Source organism: Lithobates pipiens, unplaced genomic scaffold (genome assembly GCF_037356315.1).
Source record: "Lithobates pipiens isolate NorthernLeopardFrog02 unplaced genomic scaffold, aLitPip1_a1.2 Scaffold_8, whole genome shotgun sequence".
NCBI classification, from domain to species: Eukaryota; Metazoa; Chordata; class Amphibia; order Anura; family Ranidae; genus Lithobates; species Lithobates pipiens.
In genome coordinates, this window is record NW_027507903.1 from 610,888,121 (window position 1) to 610,901,618 (window position 13,498).

The window sequence follows — 13,498 nt, forward strand, 5'->3', positions numbered from 1 at the left end:
TATACAGTGCAGGGATGGGAAAAGAGCTCTGCCAAGTGACCTGCCAGGGGTCCCTGTCCTCTGATTCTCCAGAGGTAATCCCTGTCCTCTGATTCTCCAGCAGTAATCCCTGTCCTCTGATTCTCCAGCAGTAATCCCTGTCCTCTGATGTAAAGAAGAACTCTGGGAACTCAAAGCTTTGAGTATCTTGGCATGCTTTGGATGTATTTGCATGCACGTTGGAAGCAGTGGGGGGGGGGGGGCCCAGGTCAACTTTTGCATCGGGGTCCACAAGCTTCAAGCTTTGCTTCTGGTGGTAGGGACTGTGTTTTGGGGCAGATGGGGCAGAAAAATTTGCTGGCTACAGTTGGTCGTGTGCTGCTAGGACCTGGGACAACCTGTACTATACCATCATCCCTGTCAGTGGAGGCTGCTGACAGGTAATGACTCGGTATCGCAGGGGCAGACTGCAGTGCGTAAGGAGGAGGAGGGGGAGGAGGAACATATTTGTGGCCCTTGTGTGGCTTTTAGGTGCTCTTGCCAACGAACTGAGTGGTTGGATGTTAAATGCCTTGTTAAAGAAGTGGTACCCACATTTTTTGTGTTTTTGACACGTTTGATGTGCCTGAGACACAGTTTGCAGATAACAACAGTGTGATCTGCTGCAGATCTGCTGAAAAAGGCCCAGACAGCTGAGCTTTGGGGAGTGGGCCAGGAGATAACAGCTGCAGAACATGATGGAATAGGGTGGGTACTCTTTCTTGATGTAAGCCTCCTTGGGGGTTGTGCCGCCTCACCTTCAGTTTCCTCCTTTGCTCTATCTGGCACCCAAGTCACATCAGTGACCTCATCATCATCATCTCCCTCTCCTCCATCTTCATCAATACCACTGGAGACAACTTAGCAATACGCTGCGGCTTGGGAAACATGAATGGCAATTTGTCTACCAGTGTTCCTCCCTCTCTCTATGGTCATGTCCCTGTCATCCTCAACCTCAGAATCAACATCTGAATCTAGTAATGGCTGGGCATCACTAAGGAACAAGTGTCTGACTCTGTGGTCAGATAACTCAGCTGACTCCTTAAAGCGGAGGTCCACCCTAAAATGGACCTTCCGCTCATCGGATTCCTCCCCCCCCTCCGGCGCCACAATTGGCACCTTTCAGGGGGGAGGGGGGTGCAGTTACCTGGATAATCCAGGTAACTGCACCCACTTCCGGGCTAGCTCTCTGCGGAAAGGGGCGTACATTACGCCCCTTTCCGCAAGTGCCCGCCCCCTTCCGTAAGTGCCCCGCTGCCTGCTGGGAAACACACAGATCCCAGAGGCAGCGGGGACCGTCCTCATTGCGCAGCGCGGCTCGCGCATGCGCAGTAGGGAACCGGGAAATTAAGCCGAAAGGCTCCATTTCCTGATTCCCATACCCAAGATGGCGGCGGCAGCACTCGAGTGTCGATCTAGAGATCGGCTTCGGGTGCCGACATCGCGGGCGTGCTGGACAGGTAAGTGTCACTATTTTTAAAGTCAGCAGCTGCAGTATTTGTAGCTGCTGACTTAAAAAAAAAAAAAACGCGGAGTCCCGGCGGACTCCCGCTTTAATGGCTGATGTTGGGACTATGACAAGAATAGATGTGGACAAGAAGGCAGGTTTATCCAATCTGGCAATTGCAGGGGACTGCACACTTGTCTCTGCTTGCGTGACAGAGGATTAGGAGAATGAGGAAGGTTTAGTAAGCCAGTCCACCATCTCCTCTGCATTCTGTGGCTGGATAGCATGGGCAAACTCACTAAACAGAGGAAATGATGCCATGCCTGAGGACTGACCACCATATCCATCTTTGCCTGTGGACACATTTGTTGCTGGCCCCCTTACAGTGCCAAGGGAACATTTGCCTCTCCTTGTTGTCCTCCCGGACATTATTGGTAGGGAGTAGGGATGAGCCGAACACCCCCCGGTTCGGTTCGCACCAGAACTTGCGAACGACCCCCGCGTTCGGTACGAACGTTAGAACCCCATTGAAGTCTATGGGACTCGAACGTTCGAATTGGAAAGTGCTAATTTTAACGGCTAATATGCAAGATAGTGTGCTAAAAAGGGTTTGGCGACCTGCCTCCTGCCTCAGGGGACATGGGTCACTGCAAAAAAAAGTTTTAAAAACTACCGTTTTGGCGGGAGCAGTGATTTTAATGACGATTAAAGTGAAAAAAAAAAAAGTGAAATATTCCTTTAAATATGGTGCCTGGGGGGTGTCTGTAGTATGCCTGTGAAGTGCCACGTGTTTCCCGTGTTTAGAACAGTCCCTGCACAAAATGACATTAAACGGAAATAACACCATTTAAAACTGCTTGCGGTTTTAATGTTATATCTGGTTCCTGCAATATGGTTGAAAATCATTCAGAAAAATGGCATGGGTAGCCCTCCCTGCCCATTACCAGCCTATTTGGGTCTTGTACACATATTAAGGGGAACCCCGTACCCATATTAAAAAAAGGAAATGCGTGTGGCCCCCAGGCCCTATATACTCAGAACAGCAGTATACAGGCGGTGCAAACAAGACAGGGACTGTGTAGGTTTGTTGTGTTAAGTTGAATCTGTTTGTCATTTTCAACCGGTACATTTTTAAAGTGTAGCTCCAGTCAAAAAAAATATCTTTAAGCTTTTTGGAAAACATAGGGAAGGGTTATCACCCCTGTATAATTTTGTTTTGTCGTCCATCTTTTTTCATCTCACTTGCTGCTGTCTCCTTGCGTTTGCAAGTAGGAGATGTTTGTAAGTTGGATGTTTGAAAGTAGGGGCCTGCCCTATATTATAGCGGTATGTACTGGGTACAGAGCACGCAGACAGCACGCACTATCTCCTAACACTACTGACTGCAAGCTCTATTATTAACCACTTGTTAGCCCAATGTTTGCATAAAGTGAAAGATGAAGTTATGCTGAGTAAATAGATATCAAACATGTCACTCTTCAAAATTGCACATGCCCGTGGAATGGCGCCAAACGTCGCTACTTAAAAAATCCCCATAGGCGACGCTTTAAATATTTTTTTACTGGTTACATGTTTTGAGTTGCAGAGGAGGTCTAGGACTAGAATTATTGCTCTCGCTCTAACATTCTCGGCGATACCTCACATGTGTGGCACATGCGAGCACATGGGGACAGGGGCGCTTTAATTTTTATTTTATTTTTTTATTGTTCATTTTACTTTATTTTAGTTTGACATTTTTTTTCCCAAAAATATATTTTTGATCACTTTTATTCCTATTACAAGAAATGTAAACATCCCTTGTAATAGGAATATGGGATGACAGGTCCTCTTTACAGTGAAATCTGGGGGGTCAATATGACCCCACATCTCACCTCTAGGCTGGGAAGCCTGAAATAAAAAATTAAAAAAAAGATTCTGGCTTTGATCGTACTGGCGAGTTGGTAGAAGCACCAGAGGGCGGTGAGGGGTGGGGGGCGTCTATGGCTGGGTACTTCAGGGTATCACCGAGTATGGCTGGGTATCTCTGAGTATGGCTGGGTATGGCAATTTATGGCAGGGTATTACAGAGTATTGGCGGGGTATTGGCGGGGTACTACAGAGTAATAGCAGGGTACTGCAGAGTATTGGGGGTACTGCAGAGTAATGGCGGGTACTGCAGAGTATTGGGGGGTACTGCAGAGTAATGGGGGTTACTGCAGAGTAATGGGGGGTACTGCAGAGTAATGGCGGGGTACTGCAGAGTAATGGCAGGGTACTGCAGAGTATTGGGGGGTACTGCAGAGTAATGGGGGTTACTGCAGAGTAATGGGGGGTACTGCAGAGTAATGGCGGGGTACTGCAGAGTAATGGCAGGGTACTGCAGAGTATTGGGGGGTACTGCAGAGTAATGGGGGTTACTGCAGAGTAATGGGGGGTACTGAAGAGTAATGGCAGGGTACTGCAGAGTAATGGCAGGGTACTGCACTGCAGAGTAATGGCAGGGTACTGCACTGCAGAGTAATGGCAGGGTACTGCACTGCAGAGTAATGGCGGGGTACTGCACTGCAGAGTAATGGCGGGGTACTGCACTGCAGAGTAATGGCGGGGTACTGCAGAGTAATGGCGGGGTACTGCAGAGTAATGGCAGGGTACTGCACTGCAGAGTAATGGCGGGGTACTGCACTGCAGAGTAATGGCGGGGTACTGCAGAGTAATGGCGGGGTACTGCAGAGTAATGGCAGGGTACTGCATTGCAGAGTAATGGCGGGGTACTGCACTGCAGAGTAATGGCGGGGTACTGCAGAGTAATGGCGGTGTACTGCAGAGTAATGGCAGGGTACTGCAGAGTATGCACTGGTATTGCAGAGTATTGGCAGGGAATTGAGGGGTTAAATTCGGTGAGCAGCGATGTGGGCACTGCAGATGCAGCCCACATCGCTGCTGACACCGATCTCTTTCCCCTCTGCTGTACCGATCGGTACAGAAAGGGGAGGGAGGAACAGGCGTCATAACATGACGCCGGTTTGTTTCCAAGTGATCACTCCGTCATTTGACGGAGCAATCACGTGGTAAACGGCCGCTATGAGCGCCCGTTTACCGTGATGCGCCGGGTCCTATGGACCCGGCGGTCACGGATGCTCTCGAGTGCGCACACCTCGGGGCACGCGAGAGCAGAATTCTGGGAGGCCGTTAATTAACGGCCTCTCTGAGTTAAACAACCGCCCTGAAGCCGTTAATCGGCAATGGGCAGTTGTTAAGTGGTTAAAGCTAGATCACTAGCTATATAGGTGAGGTGAATATAGTGGTGTATACTGCAGTCAGGGCACAGACAACAACCACTACACAGCAGCAAGATAGGAAATCAGCCAAAAACGATTGGTGTGTACTGTGTTGAAGGTACACAGAACACCCACTGCTTCAGATGCAAAGTAACACACTACAGGAGGCCGCCTTAAAGGCGGCCTTATATAGTGTGGGGCGTGCACTACACAGTCTGAGCTATGATTGGCCACAGGCAGGATGCCTGTGGCCAATCATGGCTCTCCTCGCTGCCGGCGCTGCGATTGGCCAAGCATGCGGGGTCACAGTGCATGCTTGGCCACTCATCGGACAGCAATGCACTGCGCCAACGCAGTGCATTGTGGTCCGCGCGCGCGTCACTCGAATTTTGACGCGAACGGCCAAAACGTTCGGAATTCGCCGAACGCACGAACAGCCAATGTTCGAGTCGAACGTACGTTCGACTCGAACACGAAGCTCATCCCTAGTAGGGAGGGACAGTGCTTATAAGCAAATGTAAAGAAGAAGTTTAAATCTGTACGTAGATGCACTTTAATCAACGTAAAGAGGTGTTTGGTGCACTTTAATTTGAGCACTCACCCTACACAGACACACTCCACGGATACACTATAATATACTGCAATATAATGTGCCAAACATACAGTGACGCACAGAACAATATGGCGTTAAACTGGCAGTAATGCACACAAAACTACAGTATCTCACAAAAGTGAGTACACCCCTCACATTTTTGTAAATATTCTATTATATCTTTTCATGTGACAACACTGAAGAAATTACACTTTTCTACAATGTAAAGTAGTGAGTGTACAGCTTGTATAAGAGTGTGAATTTGCTGTCCCCTCAAAATAACTCAACACACAGCCATTAATGTCTAAACAGCTGGCAAGAAAAGTGAGTACACCCCTAAGTGAAAATGTCCAAATTAGTCAAAATTAGCCATTTTCCCTCCCCGGTGTCATGTGACTCGTTAGTGTTACAAGGTCTCAGGTGTGAATGGGAAACAGGTGTGTTAAATTTGGGGTTATCGCTCTCACTCTCTCATACTGGTCACTGGAAGTTCAACATGGGACCTCTTGGCAAAGAACTCTCTGAGGATATGAAAAAAATAATTTTTGCGCTACATAAAGATGGCATAGGCTATAAGAAGATTGCCCAGACTCTGAAACTGAGCTGCAGTAGAGTGGCCAAGACCATAAAGTGGTTTAACAGGGCAGGTTCCAATCAGAACCCTTGTCAGGTAGGAAGGAAGGAAGGAAAGAGAAAGGAAGGAAGAAAGGAAAGAAAGAGAAAGAAAGGAAAGAAGGAAAGAAATAAAGAAAAGAAAGAATGAAAGATGGAAGGAAAGAGAAAGAAAGAGAGGGGATTGAGAAAGAAGGAAAGAAAGAGAAAGAAAGAAAAAAGGAACAAAGGAAAGAAAATAAGAGGAAGGAAGGAAGGAAAGACGGAAAGACGGAAGGAAGGAAAGACGGAAGGAAGGAAGGAAAGAAAGACGGAAGGAAGGAAAGAAAGAAAGACGTAAGGAAGGAAGGAAGGAAAGAAAGAAAGAAAGACGGAAGGAAGGAAGGAAAGAAAGAAAGAAAGAAAGAGAAAGAAAGAGAAAGAAAAAGAAAGAAAAAGAAAGAAAGAAAGACGGAATGAAGGAGTGAAAGAAAGAAAGAAAGAAGGAAGGAAAGAAAGACGGAAAGAAAGAGAAGAGAGGGGATGGAGAAAGAAAGACGGAAGGAAGGAAGGAAAGAAAGAAAGAAAGAAAGAAAAAAAGAAAGAAAGAGGGAAGGAAGGAATGAAAGAAAGAAAGAGAAAGTGGAAGGAAGGAAGGACAGAACGAAAGAGGAAGGAAGGTAGGAAAGATGGAAGGAAGGAAAAAAGGAAAGAAAGAAAGAAAGATGGAAAGACGGAAGGAAGGAAAGAGAAAGAAAGAAAGTAAGAAAGGGAAGGAAGGAAGGAAAGAAAGAGGAAGGAAGGAAGGAAAGAAATAAAGAAAAGAAAGAAGGAAGGATGGAAGGAAAGAGAAAGAAAAAAAGAAAGAAAGAAAGAGAGGGGATGGAGAAAGAAGGAAGGAAAGAGAAAGAAAGATAAAAGGGACAAAGGAAAGAAAGAAAGAGGAAGGAAGGAAAGAAAGAAAGATAAAAGGAACAAAGGAAAGACAGAAGGAAGGAAAGAAAGAAAGGAAGACGGAAGGAAGGAAGGAAGGAAGGAAGGAAAGAAAGAAAGAAAGAAAGAAAGAAAGAAAGAAAAAAAGAAAAAAAGAAAGAAAGAGAAAGAAAGAAAGAAGGAAGGAAAGAAAGACGAAAAGACGGAAGGAAAGAGAAAGAAAGATGGAAAGGAAGGAAAGAAGGAAGGAATGAAAGGAAGGAAGGAAAGAAAGAGGAAGGAAGGAAAAGAAAAAGGAAGGAAGGAAAGAAAGAAAGAAAGAAAGAAAGAAAGAAAGAAAGAAAAAGAAAGAAAGAAAGAAAGAGGAAGGAAGGAAGAAAGGAAAGAAAGGAATGAAGGAAAGAAAAGAAAAAGGAAGGAAGGAAGGAAAGAAAAGAAAAAGGAAGGAAGGAAAGAAAGAAAAGAAAAAGGAAGGAAGGAAAGAAAGAAAGAAAAGAAAGAAGGAAAGATGGAAGGAAAAAGAAAGGAAGGAAGGAAGGAAGGAAGGAAAGAGGAAGGAAGGAAGAAAGGAAAGAAAGAGGAAGGAAGGAAGGAAATAAAGAAAGAAAAGAAAGAAGGAAAGATGGAAGGAAAGAGAAAGAAAGATTAAAGGAACAAAGGAAAGAAAGAAAGAGGAAGGAAAGATGGAAGGAAAGAGAAAGAAAGATTAAAGGAACAAAGGAAAGAAAGAAAGAAAGAAAGAAAGAAAGAGGAAGGAAGGAAGGGAAGGAAGGAAGGAAAGAAAGAAATAAAGATTAGACATGTGCATTCGTTTTCGTCCGAATGCATTTTCGTCCGAATTTCAGCTTTTTCGTTTTCGTTTTGACAAACGATAACGAAAGCACAAAATCCGAAAAACGAAAGATCCGACATAAATAAATGCTTTATTTTCGTTTTCATTGTTACAACAGTTCGATATAGAATAGGAGATTCGACATGACTCTGACAACAATCTGTGTCTATAGAACCTGTGGTCGAATGTGCCTAACCTTACCTCTATTAGTCCAAGATTATATAGAGAAAATATTCGACAGAGAAAAAAGATTTGACAGAGAGAAAAGATTCTGCAAGTTACTGTCCTAAAAAGTGTTTGGGGACCCGGGTCCTGCCCCTGGGGACATGGATCAATGCAAAAAAAAGTTTTAAAAACGGCCGTTTTTTCGGGAGCAGTGATTTTAATAATGATTAAAGTGAAACAATAAAAGTGTAATATTCCTTTAAATTTCGTAGGGGGGGTTGTCTATAGTATGCCTGTGAAGGGGCGCATGTTTCCCGTGCTTAGAACAGTCCCTGCACAAAGTGTCATTTATGCAGGAAAAAAAGTCCTTTAAAATCACTCGCAGCTATTATGAATTGTCGGCTCCCGTAATACAGAGAACACTCATTGAAAGTCATTGATAAAAAAATAAATAAATAAATAAAAAAAAAAGCGTGAGGGTCCCCCAAATTCAATTACCAGGCCCTTCAGGTCTGGTATGGATATTAAGGGGAACCCTGCCTCAAATTTAAGAAAAAATTTGACGTGGGGTTCCCCCTAAATATCCATAACCAGACCCTTCAGGTCTGGTATGGATATTAAGGGGAACCCCGCGTCAAATTTAAAAAAAAATTGACGTGGGGTTCCCCCTAAAAATCCATACCAGACCCTTTATCCGAGCACGCAACCTGACAGGCCGCAGGAAAAGAGGGGGGGACGAGAGAGCGCCCCCCCTCCCTCCTGAACCGTACCAGGCCACATGCCCTCAACATTGGGAGGATGCTTTGGGGGTCTGTGACCCCTCAAAGCACCTTGTCCCCATGTTGATGAGGACAAGGGCCTCATCTCCACAACCCTGGCCGGTGGTTGTGGAGGTCTGCGGGCGGGGGGCTTATCAGAATCTGGAAGCCCCCTTTAACAAGGGGACCCCCATATTCCGGCCCCCCCCCCCTGTTTGAAATGGTAAGGGGGTACAAAAGTACCCCTACCATTTCACAAAGAAAGTGTAAAAAATGGTTAAATAAAACAAACACACTTTTGAAAAATTCCTTTATTAAAAATAAAAAAAAGATTCCAGCGGCGGTAATCCACTCTTGCTATCCAGCGACGGACGGTCATCTCTCCAGCGATGTCTCATGTCATCCAGCGCAGCGAATCCTCCGTCCTTCTTCTGTCTCCGTGGAGGAGACACTACAGACATTCCGGCGGCTTGACGTTTCTTATATACGGTGGGCGGGGCCACCCGTCACCTGACCCCGCCCCCTCTGACGCAAGGGGAAACCCGGGGTTCCCTGTGACGTATGGGTGACCCCGCCCCCCTCTGATGTAACGGAAACCTGTCTGTGTTACATCAGAGGGGGGCGGGGTCACCCATACGTCACAGGGAACCCCGGGTTTCCCCTTGCGTCAGAGTGGGGCGGGGTCAGGTGACGGGTGGCCCCGCCCACCGTATATAAGAAACGTCAAGCCGCCGGAATGTCTGTAGTGTCTCCTCCACGGAGACAGAAGAAGGACGGAGGATTCGCTGCGCTGGATGACATGAGACATCGCTGGAGAGATGACCGTCCGTCGCTGGATAGCAAAAGTGGATTACCGCCGCTGGAATCTTTTTTTTATTTTTTTATTTTTAATAAAGGAATTTTTCAAAAGTGTGTTTGTTTTATTTAACCATTTTTTACACTTTCTTTGTGAAATGGTAGGGGTACTTTTGTACCCCCTTACCATTTCAAACAGGGGGGGGCCGGGATCTGGGGGTCCCCTTGTTAAAGGGGGCTTCCAGATTCTGATAAGCCCCCCGCCCGCAGACCTCCACAACCACCGGCCAGGGTTGTGGAGATGAGGCCCTTGTCCTCATCAACATTGGGACAAGGTGCTTTGAGGGGTCACAGACCCCCAAAGCATCCTCCCAATGTTAAGGGCATGTGGCCTGGTACGGTTCAGGAGGGAGGGGGGGCCGCTCTCTCGTCCCCCCCTCTTTTCCTGCGGCCTGCCAGGTTGCGTGCTCGGATAAAGGGTCTGGTATGGATTTTTAGGGGGAACCCCACGTCAATTTTTTTTTAAATTTGACGCGGGGTTCCCCTTAATATCCATACCAGACCTGAAGGGTCTGGTTATGGATATTTAGGGGGAACCCCACGTCAAATTTTTTCTTAAATTTGAGGCAGGGTTCCCCTTAATATCCATACCAGACCTGAAGGGCCTGGTAATTGAATTTGGGGGACCCCCACGCTTTTTTATTTATTTATTTATTTTTTTATCAATGACTTTCAATGAGTGTTCTCTGTATTACGGGAGCCGACAATTCATAATAGCTGCGAGTGATTTTAAAGGACTTTTTTTCCTGCATAAATGACACTTTGTGCAGGGACAGTTCTAAGCACGGGAAACATGCGCCCCTTCACAGGCATACTATAGACAACCCCCCCTACGAAATTTAAAGGAATATTACACTTTTATTGTTTCACTTTAATCATTATTAAAATCACTGCTCCCGAAAAAACGGCCGATTTTAAAACTTTTTTTTGCATTGATACATGTCCCCTGGGGCAGGACCCGGGTCCCCAAACACTTTTTAGGACAGTAACTTGCATATTAGCCTTTAAAATTAGCACTTTAGATTTTGAACGTTGGAGTCCCATAGACTTTAATAGGGTTCTAAAGTATGCTATATATACTAGCTCCGTCGAATCTTCTTTATACATTCGACAGACACTATAAACCTTCAAAGACAGATTCGACCGTGATTCATGTGGATTTTCGGACGAATGCAATTTTTGAACGAAAAACGAAATAAATAAAAACGAATTTCGGGAGTAACTAAATAAATTAAGTTTTCGGACGAAAACGAAATTCCGAAACGAAATATTTTACTCTGCACATGTCTAATAAAGATGGAAGGAAGGAAAGAAAGAAAGACGGAAAGATGGAAGGAAGGAAAGAAAGAAAGACGGAAAGATGGAAGGAAGGAAAGAAAGAAATAAAGAAAGACGGAAAGAAGGAAAGAAAGGTAGGAAAGGAAGGAAAGGAAGGAAAGGAAGGAAAGATAGAAAGCAAGGGGAATGGAGGAAGAAGGGAAGGAAGGTCATCCCCTACATCAGTGTACTCACTGGCAGGCAGGAGGGACTGGATGGATGGATCAGACTCCACTTTTCCCTTTCTGTTTGCTGGGCTTCATCATGAATCTTCCCGGGGCAGACACTGGAGGAGAGGGCGGGAGGAGGAGGAGCAGAAGCTCTCTCTCCTCCCCTGTCTGGCTGTGCGGGCAGCAGGAGGAGGGGGAGATCTGTCAGAGCAGGCTCTGCTGAGAGACTCTCTCTGTCTGTGATCCAGAGCTGTACGTGAGCCCCAATCACACGTCTCACTCGCAGCCTGTATCTCTCCCTGTAGCAGAGCGAGGGGACTCAGGACTGTTGTGATGGCGGAGATGTCTGCTGCTGGAAGAGGCCCCTGTGACTGCAAGGCCTCTCTAATTAGGTAAACTAGCCGGCTGTGCGAGGCCCCTGTGACTGCAAGGCCTGAGGCTACCGCTTAATTCGCCTAATTAGATAGCTGCCTCTGACCCATTTGTTCGGCTGTTCGAACGACCGCACAATGAAAGTTCGGCCCCAAACTTATGCTCGGGCCGAACCGTTCGCCGATCCCTAGTTACAGACACCTCCAGGAATAATAACTCTACTGTACACCTTTGTGTCATAAAAAAAAGACATATCTTACCCACCAAACTTATATCGCTTACAAGCAGAGGAAATAGAACAGGACTTAGTAAAGAGCCTTGTGGTACACCAATAATAACTGACCTCACATACAACCACCATAACCACCTTACTGACTGTTTTGTCGCACATAAAAGTATGTTCATCTTCTTATCTTGTTTCAAATATTAAGATTTGTTGGTTTATGGAAAAAATCTATATTTATTTACCTGAGAATTGCAGACGGGTCCCATACTGATTTTTCCAATAATTTTTTTGATTTTGTTTGTTAAATATTTGGCAGCAGAACACAGGACCGTCTGTTGATTTCAGTCCTTTGATTTCCATATAATGTGTTCTGGTTCTATTAGTATCCTTCCATGTGAAAAGACGTCCATTATATTTGTCTGCAACTTTTTCCAAAGAGATCACATCGCTGGTTTGTGGACATGTTGTTTCATTTGCCTCCAACCAGCGGATGCTTATATGTTCCTCTTCTCCCAGTTTCTGGTGGTTGTTGTATGAACACGGTATAGTAACAGACCCTCCAGATTGTACAATACGAGTTTTCACCTGATAAACACAGGACTTATCGGAAGAGACTGCAATTCCTGCAACAACAGAACAGACAAAATATCTTACTGATATCAGTTCACTAAAGACTTAAGCTGGCCATACACCTATAGATTATTTGCAGATTTTCTATGGTTGATGGAAAAAGTGCAACAGATTTCTCCATGTTCGCTAATGAAGGAATCTCCCACTTTTTCCATCTGACCATAGAAAATCTACAGATAATCTATAGGCGTATGGCCAGCTTTACAAAAACTTCACACCCTTCCATGATCTTTCAACTGTTTTATGCATATAATATTCCATATACTAAAGAAGAATGTTTCTTAGCCCCTGTACACACGGTCGGAGATTTCCACAACCAAATCCGTCGGATTTTGCCTGTCGGATTTTGTCCGTCGGATCTTGTCCGAAACTGTTGCATACACACGGTCGGGCCAAGTTGGCGAAAAATCCGATCTTTCAGAACGTGATGACATAATTTTGTTACGATGGGACTACGTTCAGGCTAGTAGCCAATAGCTTTGATGTAGGAATTTGATCTGAGCATGCGTGGCACTTGGTCCAATGAAAATTCTCTACACATGATCGGATTAGATCCGTCTGGCCCAGTTGGTCAGGAAATATTTCCAACATGTTGGAAAATTGGGTCCGACGGAGATTCGGACAGAATCAGTCCGATGCATACCACACACAGTCGGATTATCTGAGGACACGGTCCGATAAGACGCAATCCGACAGATTCTCCGACCGTGTGTACAAGGGCTTAGAGGCAGCATGCTATTTTTATGTAGATATTAACCGCTTCAGCCCCAGAAGTTTTTCCCCCTTTCCTGACCAGAGCACGTTTTACCATTTGTCACTGCTTCAATTTAACTGACAATTGCGCAGTCATGCAATGCTGTACCCAAACAAAATGTGTGTTCTTTTTTTCCCAACATATAGAGCTTTCTTTTGGTGGTATTTGATCATCTCTGCGGTTTTTATTTTTTGCGCTAATAGCAAGCAAATGCTTTAATAAATATCCACAAAAATGTTTTTAAAAAACTGATTTCTTGATCAGTTTAGACCAATATATATTCTTCTACATATTTTTGGTAAAAAAAAAAAAAAAAAAGAAGCACAATAAGCATATATTGATTAGTTTGTGCAAAAGTTATAGCGTCTACAAACTATGGGAACGATTTATGGCATTTTTATGGCAATTTTATTATTAATATTTTTTTTTACTAGAAAGGACAATGATCTGCGACATTGCAGGGGACAGATTGGACACTTTTGACACATTTTTGTGACCATTGACATTTATATAGTGATCAGTGCTATAAAAATGCACTGATTACTGTGTAAAAGGGGTTAACAATAGGGGGCAATCAAGAG

General features: G+C 45.0%; 1 protein-coding gene across 1 annotated transcript in view; it reads right to left on the reverse strand.

The window, feature by feature from the left end:
- The window catches only part of LOC143961370 (uncharacterized), a 58,105-nt gene extending 45,948 nt beyond the window's left edge, over positions 1-12,157 (reverse strand). Inside the window, exon 1 of the mRNA XM_077470635.1 lies at positions 11,776-12,157. Coding sequence (XP_077326761.1) covers positions 11,776-11,893 — 118 coding nt within the window. The 5' untranslated portion in view covers positions 11,894-12,157. The remainder of the gene's footprint in view (positions 1-11,775) is intronic.
- Between the last annotated feature and the right edge of the window lie 1,341 nt (positions 12,158-13,498).